The sequence below is a fragment of the Pogona vitticeps genome, chromosome 4 (genome assembly GCF_051106095.1).
Source record: "Pogona vitticeps strain Pit_001003342236 chromosome 4, PviZW2.1, whole genome shotgun sequence".
In the NCBI taxonomy this organism is placed as follows: domain Eukaryota; kingdom Metazoa; phylum Chordata; class Lepidosauria; order Squamata; family Agamidae; genus Pogona; species Pogona vitticeps.
The window spans coordinates 36377152-36399831 of record NC_135786.1 but is presented as its reverse complement, the minus strand read 5'-3'; the positions used below and the strand labels follow the sequence as shown (position 1 = coordinate 36399831).

The window sequence follows — 22680 nt, the reverse complement described above, 5'->3', positions numbered from 1 at the left end:
CCACCAATTGGAATCCTCCTCTCCATCGACAACAATGATCTCTCCAGCTGAGAACGTTAGCTCATCTTCATGGTCTGCCTGGCAGTCAAAAAGAGTTCTGACCCGACGCAAGCATTTCTTCTAAAAAATAAGCACCAATAAACAATATCAGACTTGCACACACAGATAGTGTGGTTTATATGGAAGTGCTCAGTCGCACTGCGAAAGATGATAGGTTTATTACACATTTTTGTGCAAGTGTTCTCCAAAGTGGTAAAAGATAGCACTTTGTCATGGCCTGTAATTTTCCTCAGCTAGGTATCTTGCATTTAGGTGGTGGTGGTGGTGGTGGTGGTGGTGGTGGTGGTGGTGGTGGTTGTGGTTGTGGTTGTGCTTGTTGTGGTTGTGGTTGTGCTTGTTGTTGTTGTTGTTGTTGTTGTTGTTGTTAATGATAATGATAATGATAATGATAATGATAATAATAATGATAATAATAATAATAATAATAATAATAATAATAATAATAATAATAATAATAATAATAATAATAATAATAATAATAATAATAATAATAATAATAATAATAATAATAATAATAATAATAATAATAATAATAATAATTCTTTATTGGCATATAAAATAAACATAGTCAGGCTAGTTTGTTAGATTTCTGGATTCACAGGCTTGTTTTGCTTGTTTTGTGACGGGTTGTTGGATGTTTTTCATTTAATTCACAAGTCTGATTGCTGAAGCATTCACGTCTGAGGAAATCCTATTATGGTTGGGAAAGCAGTTCAATCTGTTTAGTCTTTACATATTTTAAAATACATCTTAGTGACATGCTTCTGTAACAGGGAGAAAGGTAGCTTAGGTGTAGAAAATTCCAACCTTAGCTCATGACATGCTAATATGAACCTGGAAAATGAAAGCAGTGAAGGTACGAACAGGCAGGCATTTGTTTCCTATTTAAGTAAAGGTTGGGGATGGACATGTTCACTCCTTTTCCTGGCAATCGCACAATGTACCTGTATCATGAATCTGCCCAGTTCTTCTCAATGCCTATTCCAGTTTGTGTGAATACTGGCATCAAACTGAAGCGGGTTACATAAACTGTCCCTTTGCTTAAGCTTCTTAATAATGTTGAGAAATAGAAAGCTTCCTTGTCACTCCCCTTCAGAATGGAAGGGAGAGGAAGTTTTCCATTTCTTTTTAATTGTTGCTAACATATCAGTAATCCTTTGAAAGGGCTTTAAAAAAAGAAGCCCTTTCAATGCATTAGGATGTGCTGTATCAGCTAGCAACAATTAAAAAGAAATGTAAAGCCTCATTTCCTTTCTCTCTGGAAGGAGTGGGGAGGAAGCTTTCCGTTTCTCAAGTTCATCAAGCAGCTTAAGCAAAGCATGGTGGAGGAGACAGGACTGAGATTCTTTTGTGATTTTGGTTTTCTTCCCCCTTTTTCTTCCCTTTACAGGGAAAGAATATCAGTCTAGATCAGGCTAAACAGGGTCACCTGAGATGTGGGTGTGGTTGATCCTTGGATATGGATGTAAGGATTGCCCCCAAATGACATATCACATCTCAAAACAAACCTGTTCAGCATGAACTAGATCAATTCAGACTGGGATAATTAGGACGTCTAGCTGCACCCCAAGTTAGGAAACAAATATCTAGAATAAAAACATACCAAACTGCCCCTTTTTGGCAATGGTGGCGGAATATCCTCTGAAGATGCAGGTGACTGGGATGTAGACCAATGATTCTCTGTGTGTTGTGTCAGCTTGCAATAGTTTTTTGTTTCTTTAGAGGCTTCTGCAGAGCAAATAGATCTCAAATCACTTTGTGGACAACTTCAGAGAATGAAAAAGGGGAAGGAAAACAATGTTCTACAAATTTTACCCAGAGGCACTGGTGGTTGTACAACATGCGGTCACTACCCAACAGATCAGAAGAGATAGCTCTGTTGGAACAATTTCACCAGCTAACTTCCCACCCCCACCTCAACTCAACTGTAGCAGCAGCTGTGGAAGTAATTGCAAATGGCCTTTCCTTTCCCCCATTGCTGGTGCTCAGAAGAAGGGGGAAGTCGCTTCGTCAAAAGACTGCCTGCCTATTTCTGTTGACAGAATTCAGAAAAGAAAAGACTAGTGCAGAAAAGTGTAAGCAAACTGATCAGGGCTTGAAGCAACTTTCCTACAAGGAAAGATCATAATCTGTGGTGAATTCAGGGCTTGTCCAAATCTACTACTCTCACTCTGTCAAATGACAGGACTGGGAGACAACAGAAAAGGCAGCTGTTCATGCTCTTGTGGACGTCCTATGGGCATCTGATCAGCCATTGTAGAATCAAGGTTCTGAGATAGATACGCCTGGTCTAAATCAAGTAGTACTGTCATGCTGGAAAATTTAGAGCACTCCTGAATTTGCCTGGCCTTAAAAAAAATAAAAGCAAAAGAAAACGGAACTAAACTAAGAACTTTCCAACACAGGATAGGATAACTTATATATTTCACTGTCTTTATCAATATTATGGCCATCGACCAGTCGGGAGTCGATGACACTCATGAAATCACAGTTCAAAGACTACATGTGTACAGCTAAAAATTTGCAGGGGCATTCTTCCAAAAACAGAATTCACAAGTTTGAGAGCTAGAGAGAATGCAGGTTCCCTGCACCATTAAGTCATACTTAAAGAAAGATAGGTGAATCTTATCTAGAACTGGGTAGCGGCGTTAGCAGAAACAGTCTTACCTTCCTGCCAGGACTCTACTGTATTGGAGAGTTCAGAAGATGCAGAACTAAAGAAAACAATGAGGTACAAAGGGTTCATTCACCTTAAAAGAATCCTACATCCAGGTGTTTGAATAGTATTTGTCATTTGAACAGTCATACTAGCTAACTGGTGAGAAGAAATCAGGTGTAATGTGAATGGGTGTTCTGATAAACTGGTGCAAAATGGATTTAAGCTGCACACGTTAGAGCACCCATTCACTCTTGAACAGCAAATACAGAAATAGAGATCTCACCTTCTTTTAAAAGAGAGCTTGGTAGTACCTAGCGATGCATGACAGATAGACATTTTTTTTACCTTAGACTTCTTGGAGAAGCTCCTTCTGGAGAACAACGTCTTGGAAGTGAAAAGGTTCTTGAGTCTGATGGGAGACAAGAGACAGAAACTCGCTGATGTTCATAAACTAGAATCTGATCAGATTATTGTAGGTCAAATCACACATTAAAGGAAATGCATATTTCCTGTTATTATATTTTTCTAACAGCAATTTGTTCAAGCCACAATCAGATCCACAAAAGTGGCCCTTGTATACCTCCTAATAATCTATCACAAAGAAAGTTAATTTATTAAATACAGAGCATAAGGCAAACTCATGCTACGACAGTCAGATGTCTTATCATTTCAGCGACATCTGACTGTCGTAGCATGAGTATTGTCTAGTTTGACCACAGTATTGTCTAGTTTGACCACATGTCTAAAAATTAATGAAGAAAAAATTCTTTTAATGAGTTGGAAACATATTAATGGTACTTCTGGTTACATTAACAGCTAACCTCATCATTGTGTTGACAGATCTCTTGTCCAGAATGCTTCCGACAACTTTTCTTCAAAGTATAAATTAAAACATGACCAGGAGACATTTAAGTTGGTATCTCAGAAAAGGAGGGTCTGTCCACACAGGCATTTGTCCTGCTGTTTGGTGCACTGATGGAGTGGGTTGGTTCACTCTTTTTTTTCCAGTGTCCACAAATGTACATCGCTCAATTGGACCAATCTGCCACAACCCCCACCTTTTTGAACCTCTTTGGGGGGGTTCTACTCTCTTGGTGTGGGTTGGAGGACTCCAGTTTAGTCCATTCCGAGTGAGTGTAGTCACTTGGACTGGAGTAAACTAGAGTTCTCCAGTTCCTTCCGGTATCAGTTTCTGGTATTCTGAAGTGGCATATGAGGATCAGAAAATGAACAGTTCCCCTGATCATCTGTGGAGGGTCAGGGGAAGTGAAATTATCAGGAAATGCTAGGTATAGACTCAATCCCAATGCTGTTTGTGCAAGGTTTGTGTAACTTCCCTCAACTAATTGCAGTTAATTGATGAGATACTGCGGTGCACCTCACTTGTGGCAACTGGGTGGATAGCCAAGCATGTGAGAGTTGCATGCTCTGACACCTTACCAGTTAGCTGCAATTAGTTGTAGCAAGTTAAACAAACCTTAAGTGAACATTCATAAGATTCAGGCCATATCATGTTTAGTGTGTAGAATAACAGCCACCCTAAAGTGGCCTTTTCAGTAAATTTTAGTTTGGCAAACTGAACCTATAAATGATCTGACAAATGGAGATTGAAACCACATCCTGTCTCTTACTTTCTGCAGTAAGAACTGTAAACTATGTACACTGAATTAGATGGAACTACCATCTGAATCAATACAAAACAGCTTCAAGTACTCTTATATTTCATGTCATGTTCAGGTACTCTTATAAATCATGGCATTGCTCTCCATTAAGGTCCTAAAGGATGAAGAGTTTCCTTACCTGCAGTTGGACTGGTATGATTCAGTGGCGTGCAGGGAGAAGGCTCTGAGGAGGTCCGTTTATGTCGAATCTGCAGAGGTGGAGGAAGGACCTTCCTAGCTGTTGTGTTTTCAGGAAAGACTGGCAGGCTGGATGGGGGTAGTGGAGGAGGGAAACTGGGGGCTGAAAAATACATTGAATAATTGCACTCATGTTAAACCGAAGGCAATTTATTAATGGAGCAGGAAAACAGGGTGAGTTAATGTTTTATCAGCTGTGTGACTGAGGGTTCTTACCTTCAGTTGTATTTAAAGTACATTGCTGGTGATTTGGTTTTAAATCAAATACAAAACAGAGGAAGCAACAGCACTCAGAATGATACTGGAAAACGTGGGGAACTTTTACAGACTGTGGTTTCCTTTATGGAATCAATCCATCTCATATTTAGTCTTTCTCTTTTCTTGTTGCTTTCAGCTTTTCCTAGCACTATTCTCTTTTCCAAGGAATCCTGCCTTTTCATGATGTGCTCAAGGATGACAGTAGGAAAGTGGTCTTTTTCCCTTCTCTTTTTGACATTGTAGTACTCCTTTTCATCTTGTAGTTTATTAATCTTTTTTTCTTTTTTCAATCTATAAGATAACCATCTTCCAAGTTTATTGCCATTTTCAAAGAAGTTTTGTTTAGCCCTTTTAATTTGCTGGCCGAATTGTTCAGATTCTAATAAGTTTAATTTGTGTTTTATTATCTCCATCTGGTTCTTAAGGGTTTTCTTCTGTGGTTCTTTTTGTAGTTCTAGTTTCTTAAGTTTTTCCTTCAGTTTTGCAAGTTCTTGTTTTTACTCTTCGTTTCTTTGAGCTATAGATGACATGACTAATCCCTTGAAATACGCTTTAGCTGTATCCCAGATCGTTCGGAGGGTTGTTTCCTCTCTTTTATTTTCTTTGAAGAAGAGTTCCATTTCTTTTTTGTTCTTTCCACAAATTCTTTGTCCTTCAATATTCCCAGATTTAAAGTCCATCTTGTCTTTTTTAAAAATCATTTCCACCACATTTTCATTGGATTATGGTCTGCCCACGTATTGATTTCTATTTCTACTTCCTGTGTTTCAGTTTTTAATTCCAATGATAGCCAAATTATATCTATTCTCAAACAGGATTTATGCCTGTTCGAGTAGAAAGTAAATTGAGAATTTTTAGTATTTATTTCTCTCCATATATCTTGTAGTCCTAGTTCTTCTGCCATCTAAAAGAAGATTTTGTGGAGTTTTTTCCTTCCCCCCTTTCCCCTTTTTACCACTTTTGTAGTCAGATTTCTCATCTACAATTGCATTGAAGTCTCCTAATATACAAATGTTTTGATATTCTTTTTCCAATATTGTTTTATATAGCTTGCAATATATTAGGTGTATATATTACTATCATCAAAATCTTTTTTGGTTTATTATTATTTCTACCATTAAGATTCTCCCTTCTTCATCTGAGTAAACATGTTTAGAATTTAGCGTTTCCTTCACGTATAAGGCTACTCCTCTTTTTTTTGTTCTGCTGCCAAATAGTAGAGTTTGCCAATCTTCAGATAGATCAGATATTTGTAATGTTGTCTTTTAATGTGTGTTTCTTGAAGACAAATTATGTCCATTTTTGTTTTTTGCAGTTGTGAAAGACATAATTCCTTTTTTTTTTGTGCGTTCAGGCCGTTGATATTCACTGAGAAGATCCCAATTTCCTTCTCCATCTTGTTTACTTATATTTAGGATTTGTTGCCCTGGCGTTCCTTCTTTCTCTTTGTGTTTTATTCAGATCTTGTCCAATGTCCTTTTCCCGACTTCCCAAAAGTGTTGATAATCCCTCGATTCTCGAGTTTGGCCACATAATAAAGGGTCATTAGGTGAGAATAAAATGTTTCTAGTCTTTGAATTACTGTCTGAATAACAGAATAAGCCCAAGGAATAGACAAATTACCCCCTTTGCCTTACAGTTATGTCGTATTCACAATATAATATTGATTTGAACAGAATATGATTTGCTTTGTCATTATCATGGCAGTATAAGCATTTAACAATAGCAATTAATCTAGTTTACACTGCAGGTAGCCACAATGGCTTTTATAAATTTTCCAGTTGATAAAAACATAATGAAGAAAAATTGTATGATTCACTCACCCAAGTTTCTCTGAAAAAAACTGTGTGTATTCCCAGTACATTTCCTGACCTCAAGCTAAAACCTAATACAACTCATATTATGGAGTCTTCAATATTAAAATACTATATTCAAGGTATTTTAAAAGGCAGAATAGAAAATAAATAATGCATTAAGAAAGACCATATAGAATTTAAAGGAAAAATTAGCATCAACTCAATATGTGATTATAGAGCTCTGAAAGTACAGGTACAAAGGGAGTAACGGAATGGGATATCAATTTTATTGCCTAACCTTTGGGTTTGTTACGTGGTGGTAGCGGCGGGTTTGCACAAACAGAAACTGTAGAAGATGCTGTTGCAGCTAACTTAGAGGCCTGGGGTATAGCATATGAATCACATTGTTTATCCAGGGATGCTTGATTGCCTCCCTTTGAGAAGTTAGCTGGATTTTTCCATGATTGAGAGGCTGTCCCGGGCAGATTATAACAACTTTGAGGACGATGAAAACGATCCTTTTTCACTGGACTGAGCTGGAATAAAAAGATGTGTAGACTTACAATAATGGAAAGCTGGAATAAGGCTTTGGTGAGCACTAAAAGGACTTCAGGGAGAAGCAGATGAATCCCAAAAAACAACTGTGGCTAGATTAGACCAACAGTCCATCTGATTCGCTATTCTAACAACCTCCAAATGCCAGATGATTTATAAATAGGGCATTTAAAGCCATTGGAAGCACTACCCTTTCTGATCCTAGCATCTGTTTCTGAATACAGAAGGACCATTTGATTGTCATGGTCATGCATGCAAAGGGGATGTTAGTTATGCACCATCAAGCAGGAACCAAATTATAGCAACCCTAACAGGGCATTCAAAGTAAGTAAATATTGAAGGCGAGATTTTACTAGTTCCATTTTCCAGTGAGATTTCCTGGGGATTTGAAGCATGGCCTACCTAGTCATAGTCACTATATCCACTGAATCATACTGAGTACCTCTGAGTAGAAACGGTTAGGACTGGTTGTTGCAATAGGAATGCATTGTGGATGGGGTTTTCCTCTGCATACACATTAAATGATTGCATTGCTGAAGCTATTACAAGACATGGTCACTTGCAAAGTGTTAAGAATAAGACTTGTAGTTAACAAATAATTGACACATAGTACAACTTTTCAACATGAGATCACACAACAGATATACAGAAAGAGGAACCAAACCTGCGTTCAAACCCAGATGCTGACTTGGTCCTCTTATGTATTCCTGCAATATTATTGGCTCATGTATTATAGGACCTGCTAAAGTCATCTGCAACATCAAAGAGTCATAAACAAATTCATACAGTATTTGCCTGTAATATATGGCATCAGTTTCACCAGTGCTTTACTGCACTTTATCTAGAACAAACAGGTCTATCTCTACACAAAAGAAAAAATAGACACAAATGTGACACCATAAAATGGCATTCAAGAACTAGTGGGAGCGCACTAGAACATCACAGAGAATTATGAATAACTGTGATATGGCCAATTCTCAAACAATTTTAAAGGAGAGTCTCAGTCTGAAACTCTTGAGCTATAATTCACCAATACACTTCAGTCCGGTAGTTTGTAGAGGGACTTTGAGAAAACACACAAACAACATGTATTCAGTTCAGCAATGCAAAGAAGTCTGTGTTGCCACCTAACAACTGTTTTTATGAATGACTCATGTTAAGATAATTATTGCTGTCTGTATTTCTACCAGCCATATCGCAAATCCTTACTATATAATTAATCTGTTAAGTCTTTGAGAACCTGCAAAGTCCTTTTTTCCCCTGCAAAGACTCAACATGGCTAATCATTTTTGGAACCCTGCTAGTTCTACAATTTGGTGACTATCCATATAAATAATAATACAATTTTGTATTTCTTCTGGAATCCCTGATGGAACGGATTCCCATCTTGAACGAGTCAATACAGTGGGGTCTTGACTTGAGAACTTAATCCGTATTGGAAGGCGGTTCTCTAGTCAAAAAGTCTGCAGGTCAAGTCTCCATTGACCTACAGTGCATTGAAAACCGATTAATCCCGTAACAGGCCGTTTTTGTTCCATTTTGGTTTTTTTCTGGTCTGTAAGTCAAGTCTCAGGCTGCAAGTCAAACCTAAATTTTGTGGCCAGAGAAGTCTGTAACTCAAAAAGTCTGTAAGTCAAGCCGTCTGTAAGTCAAGGGTCCACTGTAGTTTGTTGGGAAGGTGTCCACTCTACTCTGACTCTGTAAAGAACAGCTGAGATATGGCAAACAATATACCAGCTTCAACTCATGCAGCAACTATTCAAAAGTGCTGGAATCTTACCTTTTCATCCAGTTCATCATCACTTTCAAACATATCCTCTTGGCCCAAATACCATTCATATTCTACATGAGCACGCAAGTTGAATTGATCATTCTGAGCTTGCAAAAGCTGGAACACACAGAAAACTCAGCTTTTCCTCACATTCATATATATACAGGACTCCCAGGGAAGTGCCAAAAGACAATAAGAAAAGATGTCCAGAACTAGGATACCAACATTATCAATACTTGCATAGTAAAATAATACTGGCAGTCAAGAGGGCAAGGCGCTGAATATTTTTGATTTTACGCTGGCTAGTGCTCACACAGTAAATATTTCTGAATTTATGGTTCACTATGGCACATACAGAGCTGGCTGGATAGCTGAGTGAGTTGGGATGCAGAGTTAGAGGCTGGGAGTTCAGTTCCCCACTGTGCATCCCAGAAGAGCCAGCTTATGTAGCCTTGGGCAAATTGCACAGTCCCAGGATACACCAAAAGCGAGAAATGGTAAACCACTTTGAAAAGGTTTGTCGTAAGTCAGAATTTATTTGATGGTACACAATTATCAGCATTAGCACTCACACAAGCAAGCCTACCTAATATGGCAGAAGAAAGAAAGAAAAAACAAGCTGCACTCTTAAGCACCAAAACCTACATTACATATAACTTGTCATTAGACATGGAATCACATTGGAGAATGGGGGAGAAGCAAAAATGCCAGTGTCTTACCAGAGCCTCACACACAGCATGATTCATTTGCCTGGAAACATCAAGAGCTGTCTGTCCAGCTTCATTAGCTGTGTGGAAAAATGGAGACATGACCAAATGAGTAATGAGGAGGATAACTGGTTGTTCTGGGTTTTTCGGGCTCTTTGGCCGTGTTCTGAAGGTTGTTCTTCCTGACGTTTCACCAGTCTCTGTGGCCAGCATCTTCAGAGGACAGCAACCTGTACTCTGGTGTAGTTGGCTTGGGAGTGCTAACTGTTAATAGTTTTTTCCCCAATCTGTATATTGCTCCATTTGAACGTTATCTTTGCATCCTAAGTGGGAAATTAATGTGCTTTAGGGCTTACACTTGACAGAAAGAACATCAGACATTACAAGACTGTCCCGTGAGACTACACAGGAGTCCTCTGTATTCCAAAGTTAAAGGGTTTTTTGCCTTTTAAACCAGAATTGCTTGCACACTTTGTTCCCACTTTCTCTTCACAACAATCTTGTAAAGTAGCCCAGGCTGAGAGAGAGCAGACTCACTGAAGGAGATTTACCAAGTTTCATGACTTATTGGAGACCAAAACCGGAGTCTTAGTCTAACACTCTATGCACTGTATCATGCTGGTTCCATACCAGAAAGACCAAAGGTAGGTTTCAAAACATGGCATCTGATGCAATTTCATGCTAAGAAACAGACCTTTGGTAAGAGATGGAGCAGTGGGGACTGGTCATTGCTTTCTATATGTCATGGAAGGCATCGGAACTCACTGGGAGGAGTGGAGCTGGTATAATCACTTCTTAAATATCTTACCTTGAAAGTCCTATCAGAGTAACTATTCGTTATTTCCAACTTGATGCTACACAGTATAACAAATGTATGTACATCAGAAATTCTTGATAAAGTGGCTATAATCCATGAAAATCTATGTTTTAATAAATTTCCTAGTTTTTAAGATGCCATGAGACTACAGTATTTTATTTTCTACAACCCACTAATGGTCAAAAGGAATGACACATTTATCACATTGTTGTTCTTGCTTTGAAATGGCACTCTTCGAAGTGTTAAAAGAAATCAGTTTGCATTAGCCCGTGATTCTTCTCGCCTGTGTATCTTGTATTTGTTTTGTGATTGGTCATTGGAAGATAAACAAGGGCTTGATTTATAACTTCAGTTGCTGAAGCAGGTAAATCCAAGCAAACCTTGTGGGAGGGAAAACAGATTAATGCCACATATGCATTTTTAGTGGGTCCTGAGCTAGTTTGTTTTTTATTAATGGTTTGATGACTGTAAAAGTAAATAATCATCATCATGTGCCATGAAGTCAATCAGATTTATGGCAACCCTTTTCAGGATTTTTTAGGTAGAAAATATTCAAAAATGGTTTACTTTTCCCTTCTTCTGAGGGCGCTCTGGGACTGTGCAGTTTTCCCAAGGCCATATAGGCTGGCTCTTCAGAGATGCACAGTAGGGATTTTGATTCCCAACCTTAATATTTAATTCACTGAGCTATCCAGTAAGCTAAGTGAAAGCAAATACACTCCACAAATTAAGTGAGAGCACCTGCATTGAAACCATCTGAGTATTGTCAGTATCACCTTAAACAAACTACCACAGCTGTATGTTTGAACACTGGGTGACTGTAAAGTATATGGGATTATACAAGGCACTATAGTGAAACAATGAAATAAGAGAGAAAAATAATGTAACTAAGCAGATATTTCCCCTTCCAATGTTGAACAATAATTTTGTTTGGTATCGACTTACTGATTGCAATGTTGGCTCTGGCTCGTAGAAGTAGTTTTATGCATTCAGGTTTATTGTGGAGGCTGCAGTAATGGAGTGGTGTGTTCCCCTTGGATGTCTGTTTCACCAGGCTCCCACTAGATAGGAGACATTAAAAGAGCCATATGGTCAATTGTCATTGTCAGGCAATCTTTGGGCCAGAATGGGGAAGGTGTGGCCCTCCAAAAGTTAGTGGACTGCAACTCCTACCATCCTTCACCATGGGCCCAAATATGAGGAAGAACTCTTGTTTTATATAATTAGCAACTGGTAAAAGGGGGGGGGGGAAGGGACGGAGGGAGGGAGGGAGGAAAGAAGGGAGGAAGGAAGGAAAAAGGCCTGGATTTTGCCATTACTGTCACAGCTTTAACAATGCCAGCTCAGGATCACTCTGCTTTTCTCCAGCTTTTAATTTTAACTGACAGTCGAAGGAGTTGGTGTTGCTATATTTTTCAGATGCCTGGGGAAAATGATGACAATCCTCATCTTCCCCAAGCAGTCATAATAGTCATTGCACATGTTCCTATTTCTTTTTCAGTTTCTCCTGTATTCTGCCTACATCTGGAAAAAATATTCTAAGATAAAAAAATACATTATTTTTATCTCTAAGAAAAGTACAGATCTCTGTCATTCAAGTGGTTCAGGGATGAGGGTCTCAGATAACAAGATAGCAGAATTTCAGTACTGGACACATTTCAAACTGGACCCAAGACACTTTCAAATGTGGGAATCATAGATTAAATACCAAGATTGGGCTTCCATGATCATCTTAAACTCAAGGGGCCCTACAATAAATCCATTAACATAAGGAAATTAATGAAAGGAAAGAGTCACACCCTCCTCTTTTTTTATGTAGGCCTTTGTACCTTATAAAAAGTTTCTCAAACATTCAGAAAATCCTCCTGATCAATAGGGGATAAGGCACATGGTGTTGCTATGGGAAGACATGCTTTGACAAAGACTGGTAAGGAGGAATGCAGATGTATCGGAGCTAATATTTTTTCAATATAGTCAGTTCTCAGTTGTGGAGTGACATGTGCAGATATGTGAACCATTGAAAAGCACTAAGTAGACAATAAAAGGATTCTTGTAGTTCTTATAGAAGAACAATTTAGGAGTTTGGATAAAGAGATTGAAAGAAATTATGCAAACAGAAAGGATGCTTTTGTAACAAAAACAAAAAACATAACGAAGACAAAAATAAAACTATCCCATAATAGAAGACATTCCCAAACAGTTAAATCAAAAAATTTCAGTTTCCTCACTTTGGACTTGAAACTATTTGTTTTAGGACATAAAGAATCCTTTTTTGCAAGGAATAATATGGAGTATATTATAATGCTACCCCACTACATCATACCCATCAAACCAGAACTCATTATCTGTCCTCAATAATAGTGAATGTTGCCATGTTAAATCTATTGAACAAACCACAGTGTCAGCTTACCTGTTCTGTACCAGGAAATCTACAATATGCAAAGAGGTTCGGTCACATACTAGCACTGCCAGATGCAAAAGTGTTTCTCCGGAGTCCTTTAAATAACAAACAAACACGAAGTGATCAGATAAAATTCTTTAAATTTGTTTTCAAAAGCCAGTGAAGGCCTGGCAAATCAATTTCGAGAGGTCGATGAGCAGGTTTATTAATTCTACCCTTTGACAATATCCAAAAGAAGAAATGTCAGGTGAACGTTTATGCAAGCACTGTATTTTGCTATACAGTAACCAGTTATTTACAGAAGCTTTATGTTCAACTATCAGTTATATTTGGTTCTGTTATTCTATTTTTCTGCCAGTACAGCTGTAGGTAGCTTCATAGTTTAATGGAAGATGTGAAGGCAAGGGCTCCTTAAACTGTCCAGCCAGATTTCTGCTAACGCCTCAATTCATTTAATTAATGGGGGAGGGATAAATGATCTATAATTCTGTGGCACTGGTATTATCTCTAGTGGTTTATCCATATGCCGGAGGGAGGGAGTCTCACCTGGCTGGATTCCAAAAGAGGCTCACTTAAATCCACCTTTTCAGCATAAGCTTGAAGCAAGACATAGATATCCTTTTCTTTAACGGCATCCTGCAGCTCCTTAAGCCTGGCTACTGGACTCCTTGCAATCCTCCGAGCAACATATTTCCTATCAATGTACTTAGAAATGATGAAATCCTTCCGAAGGGTCCTGTAATGATACAGGGCAAAATAAAGATAGATAAGAAACTACAAATTCAAGAAGGCACTTCAATTATGCACCAGCAGATTATAACCTCAATCTCCTTTCCAACAAACAACAGAAGTCCAAGGCCTCAAGCCAACACCCTTCCTCTTCTTCCAGTTTCCCACTTTGGTTCTTTTTACCCCAGCTTTCAGGTGGGCAGAAGGAAAACATGTGCAAGATGTTTGACTCCTAGTGAATTCAAAATCTGATGCCATATAATGGAAGAACTAAAGGACTCAAAGTCATATGCATCAATGTTTAGACCACGATGCCAAGAGAAAAAGGATCAGCATTTTGCCAGCATTACTGATTCCTCATACCTGCCAGGAATGCAGGAAGCCAGGGTTGCATTACCATTCTCTTAATAGCCCATATGTTTTATTACACACTGGCAAAGTTCCTGCTGCATAGATATGGCTGCCTAACCTGAAGTTGGGCAAGCAATTGCAAAATTCCTGCAAAGGTAGAACTAATATCTAGAAAGAAGTTGCATAGTCAGTTGTGCAGTGAGACATGCAATGCTGACTGCTTCGCCATACTTCTCCATGAGCTTCTGCAGGTGTAGCTGTATGCTACACCAGGTACAATAGGATTCAGCCACTAACTCTTTACAAATTTGGCCCACATCATTATGTTACAGTGTCTCACATGTGAAAGAAGGTATCTCAATAAATTAGACAGCTTTACTGTGCTTATGATGAAACCATGGTGTCTTTCTATTTTCTGCTGTCTTCTATATATCTAAATGATCCCATAATTTAATATTTATTGTAGGCTTTAATGTGCAGTGGGAGAAGGTTACTGCATCAATGCCCTTGTTATGTTATGTCTAATACAATAAGTCCTATTAAATTTCTTGCCGCAATAAATCAGAAAACCTCAAAGGTGCCATCAAACAGTTGTTGTTTTTAACTAGACTGGAGGATCACAACAAACATAGCTGTTCTTGCAGCACCCTCTTTCTCTCCATCTCCCTCCCATCCTGATCATTATATAAAAATGGAAAGAATGGTCCTTTACATGGTACTGTCAGTAGTGGGCTTTGGAGATGAACTGGGAAGATTGGCTTCCACAATATCATTAAAGCGTGAGTTTCCAATATTCTTCGCCAACTGCAAAACACATAAAATATAAATTTAATACTCAAATACTAAATTTAATAATGAAGGAAACCATGCCTATGGTAAGCACTAAACATATGTATCTAAGCACTCCAAATTCTAGCTGGGTCTTAGACAAGGAAAAGATATAGCGTAACAAATTTTGGCAACATTCGATTTGCACCTTTGTGTCAGTTAAATTTTGGTGAATTAAGAAGTGGTTCCAAAATGTATGCTCAGCTAAACATGGATCTTGAGTTCAAGAATGTTAGCAATTACTCTATTAGCCTTTTTGTACATTCAGTGCATAAACTGAATCATGGTAGAGCCGAATGACAGAAAAAGTCCTTATGACCAGTCAATACACATACATGGAGGGATAAGGAAGAAATAAACCCCAGGTAGGTAAGAAGGAGAGCTGAAATTATGGTAAATACATGGAAAGTGGTCAGCTAAAAATGGAGATGGGAGGAGCCACGAGCAGCGAGAACAGGGGAATTCTAGTGCTCTGGATTCTCCTGGGTCTACTCCGAGACAGACGACCCCCCCGGAGAAGGAGGGGGCAAGTTCCACAGGAGCGTGGACTTGTCAGCAAGTGGGAGCTTCGGAACCGCCGAATTTCAGATGGCAGTCTGATTTTTGGAAGAGGTTCCCTTCCTGCACGCAGTTCGTCTCGTGAAGTCGCCATGATTGGTGAGTTAGCTGCTCGGCAAAGGGGAGGAAATTACTACCTGACTACAGAATAGAAATTAATCTAAACTGCTGATAAGCTACAGCAAGTAAAGATCAAATCTGCTATGTGAAAGCCGTTTGAAAAGGAGACCTCAGAGCGGCATAACATCGTTAATGCCTTAATACTGGAGTTCTTTTTTACTACGCCACAGCACGAAAACGAAACCAACTTATCCCCTTTCCTCTCAACCCTCCCTCCTAGAGAACTGGCCTTCCATAAATCTGTAAAGTCAGGACTTAAGAACTTTAAATAACTTTGCAATGACTCTGTTTCTGGCTACAATGTTTATGAAGTCCCCCCTTACAAGACCTTAAGAGCGGACTTGCCAATAAATCATGTGGAGATTCTGAGTAATTAATCTGTTGACTGGTACGACCATGGAAGGTGGGGGTGAGCTATCGTCGCAACTGGCAATGCATGATGTCAAGGAACTTTTACAAGAATTTCAAAACTATATAATTGGACATTTGGGAAAACAAATTGAGGAGTGCAGACTGGACCTGAAAGGAATCTTCTCGGCTATGCACGAAAAAATCGAAAGCAAGGGGGAATTCCAGATAATTAATGAACAGTCTTTAATTGTGGAGAAACAGCAACTGGCACGATGCGAAGACAACTCAGAGTCAGAGAGAAAGAAGAAAAAGACTCATTTTTCTCAAGGGATGACCAAAAAAGACAAACGGGGAGGGGGCAGGAAAGGGAGAATTTATCTTAAGACTGTGTTGAAAAGAAAAAATATAAGGGAGAGATGGGCAAAGCTCAGGGCAAGTATTTACAATCAGAGGTCACATGTTATCTCGCTCCAAAATCTAAACACTGACTATATTGGGATCAAATCAACCAACCACATAGAAATTGCTTTAAAAAAATTCTACAGATGGCATTTTAAAACTGGGAAATATTTTGTTTGGTGGTGGCATGTATAGGGAAATAATAAATATATGTGATTATGAGGCCAATTCCGGCTGGATGACACTGGAGCTGACAAATAGAAACTAGAAAGGGGGAAGGTACTTGCTGAATAAATAATAGAAGTCCAATGTTTTAAGATAGATATAATTAATAGATAAAGCAAGATGATCAATATATTATAAGCAAATCTGGCCAAATATGAAATTTAAGATTAGATAAGTGTATGTGGTTTATAGATCTTAGAAATGATGATGAATAATAATGTTGGATGTTGGTTTTAAGGCATGTATATGCATAAAAGCATACAAGAACTATAAGAATGACTATGCTGAAAATATTAGATACATAGTTTATTGTATATAAAAATGGAGATTATCAAGGAATGAATAGGCCTGTGTGGATTTTATGCTGGATAAGAAAATTTAAAGAGAACATGAGAATGTGATGCATGAGAAATGTAAATGATAAGAGACAGATGGATGGAAATGCAGATGAGAGAATTCAAAAAATTATTATAAATTTAAGATGTTAGATAATTATATATATGTAATAGCAAACATGTGCAGATGCACATGGATATATTATAAATAATAGAAGTCAAATGTTTTAAGATAGATATAATTAATAGATAAAGCAAGATGATCAATATATTATAAGCAAATTTGGCCAAATATGAAATTTAAGATTAGATAAGTGTATGTGGTTTATAGATCTTAGAAATGATGATGAATAATAATGTTGGATGTTGGTCTTAAGGCATGTATATGCATACAAGCATACAAGAACTATAAGAATGACTATGCTGAAAATATTAGTTACATAGTTTACTGTATATAAGAATGGAGATTATCAAGGAATGAATAGGCCTGGGTGGATTTTATGCTGGATAAGAAAATTTAAAGAGAACATGAGAATGTGATACATGAGAAATGTAAATGATAAGAGACAGATGGATGGAAATGCAGATGAGAGAATTCAAAAAATTATTATAAATTTAGGATGTTAGATAATTATATATATGTAATAGCAATGTGGAATATAACATGTGCAGATGCACATGAATATATTATCTCTGTAGTCAGAATTTACATAATAGATAAGGTGGTATGAGAAACACCTCCCCGCTTATATGTTAGTTTTGTCACTTGCGTATGTCTTTTTAGTTTTACATGTTATTGCTTTGTAGGTATTCCTGTTGTTGTTTGTTGTAGGTATGTATGTTATAAAAATAATAAAATGTAAATTAAAAAAAAAAAGAAAGTGGTCAGCTAAAAATGACAGAGTGAAAAGAAAATCAGGAAAAACAGCATACACGAGTTTGGTTTAGCTAAGTAATGAATCAGCAGAACTAGGAAAGGAATGCTGTCACAAAATTTGATAGGGCAGAATAAAGTCTTTGCCTTACCAAAAGTTCTGAGGTTGCCAGCTTGTCTAAAGCTAGTGACTGGATACGAGAGTGATGCACACCCAGCTCTCGATGAATCCCAGAGCATTCAATGCAGATCAAGATCCCCAGATTAATGGAGAGCCATGCTGGGTCTATGGAGTGAGGAAGCATATGGAAATAAAGATAGAATTAGTGCCATTTTGTAATTAATGATGGACAACGTGGCAAATAATTTTTATGCACTTAATTCCCAAAGTGCTCTCTCACCACCAGTAGTTCTCGCAAAAAATGTCAATAGAGGAGATGGTTTGTTATCCAGTTTCTCGCTATTATAAAATGGTTAACTTCGGTGCTTCAGCAATATAGGTAAATGTAAAGGTAAGGGATGTGGTGGTGCTGTGGGTTAAACCACAGAAGCCTCTGTGCTGCAGGGTCAGAAGACCAGCAGTCATAAGATCGAATCCACGCAACGGAGTGAGCTCCCATCGCTTGTCCCAGCTCCTGCCAACCTAGCAGTTCGAAAGCATGGAAATGCAAGTAGATAAATAGGTACCACCTCAGTAAGAAGGTAACGGTGTTCTGTGTCTAGTCACGCTGGCCATGTGACCACGGAAACTGTCTTCAGACAAACGCTAGCTCTATGGCTTTGAAACGGGGATGAGCACCACTCCCTAGAGTCGGACACTACTCGACTAAATGTCAATAGGAACCTTTTGACATCTAGTCTAATCGTGTCCGACTCTAGGGCGCAGTGCTCATCCCTGTTTTGAAGCCATAGAGCTAGCGTTTGTCTGTAGACAGTTTCCGTGGTCACGTGGCCAGCGCGACTAGGCACGGAACGCCATTACCTTCCCACCATGGTGGTAAGGTTTAAACCGCAGTGCCACCACATCCCTCTTATAGCAATATAGAAATGAAACTAAACAGTTATGTATTCAGCTCCTCAAAGCAGTGCTTTACCAGGCTCCCAGTGTGTTACAACAGCAGCATTACTAATATGGTAATGAACAGAGAAGTGGGTCCCCAAATGTATACTGGTCTAAAAATGGATCTCATTTCATGAATGTTAGTGATTACCCCCTTAGCCTTTTTGTACATTCAGTGCATACAGCGAATACTGACAGGGTCAGATCACTGCAAGTGTACTTGTGCCCAGTAAACACTCTGTTACATACAGCACACACACTCATTCAGGGAATTTTATGGGATGAGATATGCACGCAGCCCCTTGTTGAAAGGGAATGCAATACACTACTGAAGAGCACAGGATAACTGCGCTTATGCAAGCAAAACCATTCTATTCATTTCTCTCTCTCTCTCTCTGCAATTTCCTGTCTAATCTTCTGGACCCTTTCCTCTTTTTTGGTGCCTCATGGCTGTTTTCTCTCACGGTTTCAGTACTTCTCCCCCCCCCCAAAAAAAAACCCTGAGAAAATTACATTGTCAATGTCTATATATATATATATTACAGATGTAAAATGAGAAAAGGTACAGAAAATTCTGAATAAAATGGGAGCGAAGTTACAATGCTTTAGGTTGGTTCAGTTAATTTACAAAGGCAAGTAAGAGGAGATAAGATATATATACATACAATTACAGTATGTATTCTGTGGAGAAAGTCAATAGGGAGATCGTTTTCTCACCCTTCTTATAACACTAGAACCAGTGGTTATCATTAAATCTGAACTATGGAAGAACCAGGAAGATAAAAGGAAATATTTCTTCGCACAGCACATAGGTAAACTGTGGAATTCACTGCCACAAGATGTAGTGGTGGTTGACAACTTGTAAGGCATGAAAAGAAGGCTGGATAAAATCATGAAGGCTATGGCCATTAATGGTCACTATTCACAATGGCTATGCATCACCTCAGGTATCAAAGGCTTTATACCACTCTGCATCTTTTTCTGGAGAACATCAGATAAATTGTCCACCTATTTCCTTCCCCCCAGTCAGCTATTCAGCCACTTTGGAAGAGGGGATTGGACTACATGGACCTCTGATCTGATTCAGCAATCAGTATGGCTCTTATGTTTTTACAGCACACTTTATCTCATTAATATGCTGGATGAAACTTTTTCAGACTTTGAATTACAATATTAATCACCCCTGCCTAACACTGCCATCCTAGATATTGCTGACAGATTGCTTTTATTTTTCAGCATGAAATTCATTTCCCTTCTATGGCAAAATTCTACAGAACCCATTGATGCTATTTTTGAGATCAAAATGGATTGCAGGATCAATTGCAGCTCTGGACTGTGAATGGATAAAATCATTCTCTGGTGTGTCTGGTGCTGTATCTCTAGCCCTTAGTCTCCAGAACGAAGGCCTCAAAGACTGTTAAACTGTTGAACAGGATATCACAGAAAGCATAATGGATCCCATTGCTAAGTTCAATCAGAACTATAAAGCAATCTTCCTCTGCTCAGTGCTCTCCAGATGTTAACTACCATTATCTCTGACCACTAATGTCAACTGGGGAGCCGTAGGCCAAAGGATTCTAGGGAAAGAATGATACCTGTTTGTTATGCATGTTACCCATTTCTACAGTTGTGCTGTTAAGTATGCCTGTTTCCTGTAAACCAAGACTGTAGCTAAATTGGAAGGCAGGAACCATCTGAAGTCTTTTGTACCTGACGCTGAACAGTCACAGCACATGCTGTTTCCTGGCATACGCTTTATCTCCTCAATGATAGCTCCTGTCAAGTCCTCCATGCTACACTCTTCCCTGCCATGTGCTTGTCTAAATGTCATGTTCAGAGCCTCTTCTTTACTGTTGCTCAGGACAGAGATCCATCTGCAACACAGGAGGAAAATGCTGTCAGGTACATGGAGCAATCTCACTCTTTCAGTAGATCTTGCCTCATCCCACCCAGGTTCGGTTGATGTCCAGTAACCTGTTGCATGTAGAAGTAAATAAAAGAAGCAAATAAAAGCTGTATGACGTCTAAAGGCACAGCCTGTATGAAAGGAGCACAGAAATAGAAGGCATACAAATTTTACATGTTCAAACCAACTCTCCATGATAATGTCTTACCTTGCTTATTTGCTATTCAGAAAAAATGGAATTCTACCCACATTATTTACTGTAGGTATAAGCATGCTCTGGGAAATTAAAAAGCACCCTGACTGATAGGTTCAAAACCGCCACCACCTGTATCCTAATAGGCACTACAGCAAAGCTGAGAACATGTACACGGACACCTCATATGGTCCCCACAACTCCAGAACCAAAGTTTCTGATAATGGAGATCAGTATGAATGTCCGTGCCTGTCTTCCCTATGGCTCCTATACTCTCAAGGACTATATATCATGTTTTGCTTTTAAGTCTGTATGCTTTGTTGAAACACAATGTGTTCAAATGAACAAAACATAATGACTTAAAATTATTGCACTTTTGCAAAAAAATAATTATGCAAAAATATAATTTACCAGCTTCAAAAAACCCATAGGAACACCAGGTAGAGAAGGTGTCAGAAAACAACGACGTCAAGATTCTGTGAGATTTCCAAATCTAAACTGATAGACACCTTGAACACAACACACCAGACATAGTAATAGAACAAAAAATGTCTCAATCATTGACATCGCAATTCCAGGGGATGCCAGAGTTGAAAATAAAGAATTGGAAAAACTAATGAAGTACAGAGACCTAGCAATCGAAACATCTCGCCTCTGGAAGAAACACTTCAGTGGTCTCTGTAGTCATTGGGGCTTTGGGAACAATATCAAGAAATGTCAGACAGTACTATAAGCAGTTGCAGATCTCAGAAATCACACCATCTGAGCAACAAAAAAATGGCAGTATTAGGAACAGCATAATACTGCACCAATATTTAACAGATACTTATGTTTTTGGTTAAAACTTGTCTCTGTTGTATATCACAGAAGTGTGTACACCCCCTCACATTTCATAAATATTTTGTATATCTTCTCATGTGACAACACTGAAGAAATGACACTTGGCTACAATGTAAAGCAGTGAGTACACAGCTTGTATAGCAGTGTAAATGTGCTGTACACTCAAAATAACGCAACACAGCCATGAATGTCTAAACCACTCACAACAAAAGTGAGTAGACCCCTAAGTGACAATGTTCAAATTGGGCACAAAGTGTCAATATTTTGTGTGGCCACCATTATTTTCCAGCACTGCCTTAACCCTCTTGGGCATTCACAAGTTGCCACTGGAGTCCTCTTCCACTCCTCCATGATGACATCACAGAGCCGGTGGATGTTAGAGATCTTGTGCACCTCCACCTTCTGTTTCAGGATGCCCCATAGATGCTCAATAGAGCTCGGTCTGGAGACTTGCTTGGCCAGTCCATCACCTTTACCCTTAGCTTCTTTACCAAGGCACTGGTCATTTTGGAGGTGTGTTTGGGGTCATTATCATGTTGGAACACTGCCCTACAGCCCAGCCTCCAAAGGGAGGGGATCATGCTCTGCTTCAGTATGTCACAGTACATGTTGGCTTTCATGGTTCCCTCAATTAACTGTAGCTCCTCAGTGCTGGCAGCACTCATGCAGCCCCAGACCATGACACTCCCACCACCTTGCTTGACTGTAGAGATGACACACTTGTCTTTGTACTCCTCACCTGGTTGCCACCACACACACTTGACACCATCTGAACCAAATAAGTTTATCTTGGTCTCATCCAGAAATCCATGTCCTTTGTCTGCAGCAAACCTTATGCAGATTTCTTGTGCATCAGCTTTAGAAGAGGCTTCCTTCTGGGATGACAGCCCTGGATACCAATTTGATGCAGTGTGCAGCATATGGTCTGAGCACTGACAGACTGAACCCCGTGCCTTCAACCTCTGCAGCAATGCTGGCAGCACTCATACATCTATTTCCCAAAGCCAACCTCTGGATATGATGCTGAG

The 22680-nt window shown here is 38.9% G+C and overlaps 1 protein-coding gene and 1 long non-coding RNA gene across 7 annotated transcripts in view; one reads left to right on the top strand and one right to left on the bottom strand.

Moving 5' to 3' along the window:
- Positions 1-22680, top strand: part of LOC144589154 (uncharacterized) — a 75636-nt gene that overhangs the window by 6437 nt on the left and 46519 nt on the right. The gene's annotated exons all lie outside the window — the stretch shown is intronic.
- LOC110073326 (arf-GAP with SH3 domain, ANK repeat and PH domain-containing protein 1) overlaps positions 1-22680 on the bottom strand; it is a 46074-nt gene that overhangs the window by 1996 nt on the left and 21398 nt on the right. For 3 of the 6 annotated variants that reach the window (XM_072997065.2, XM_072997066.2, XM_072997069.2), the window contains 14 exons: positions 20424-20587; positions 17806-17939; positions 14676-14767; positions 13430-13619; positions 12893-12978; positions 11428-11543; positions 9678-9745; positions 8968-9075; positions 6931-7168; positions 4520-4681; positions 3065-3128; positions 2728-2774; positions 1664-1788; positions 1-120 (listed from right to left, as the gene is read on the bottom strand). In XM_072997065.2, the coding sequence (XP_072853166.2) occupies positions 1-120; positions 1664-1788; positions 2728-2774; positions 3065-3128; positions 4520-4681; positions 6931-7168; positions 8968-9075; positions 9678-9745; positions 11428-11543; positions 12893-12978; positions 13430-13619; positions 14676-14767; positions 17806-17939; positions 20424-20587 (1714 nt within the window). Of the gene's footprint in view, positions 121-584; positions 752-1663; positions 1789-2727; positions 2775-3064; positions 3129-4519; positions 4682-6930; positions 7169-8967; positions 9076-9677; positions 9746-11427; positions 11544-12892; positions 12979-13429; positions 13620-14675; positions 14768-17805; positions 17940-20423; positions 20588-22680 lie in introns of those variants that run through there. The other 3 variants (XM_072997067.2, XM_078393272.1, XM_072997068.2) reach the window with 2 other exon arrangements.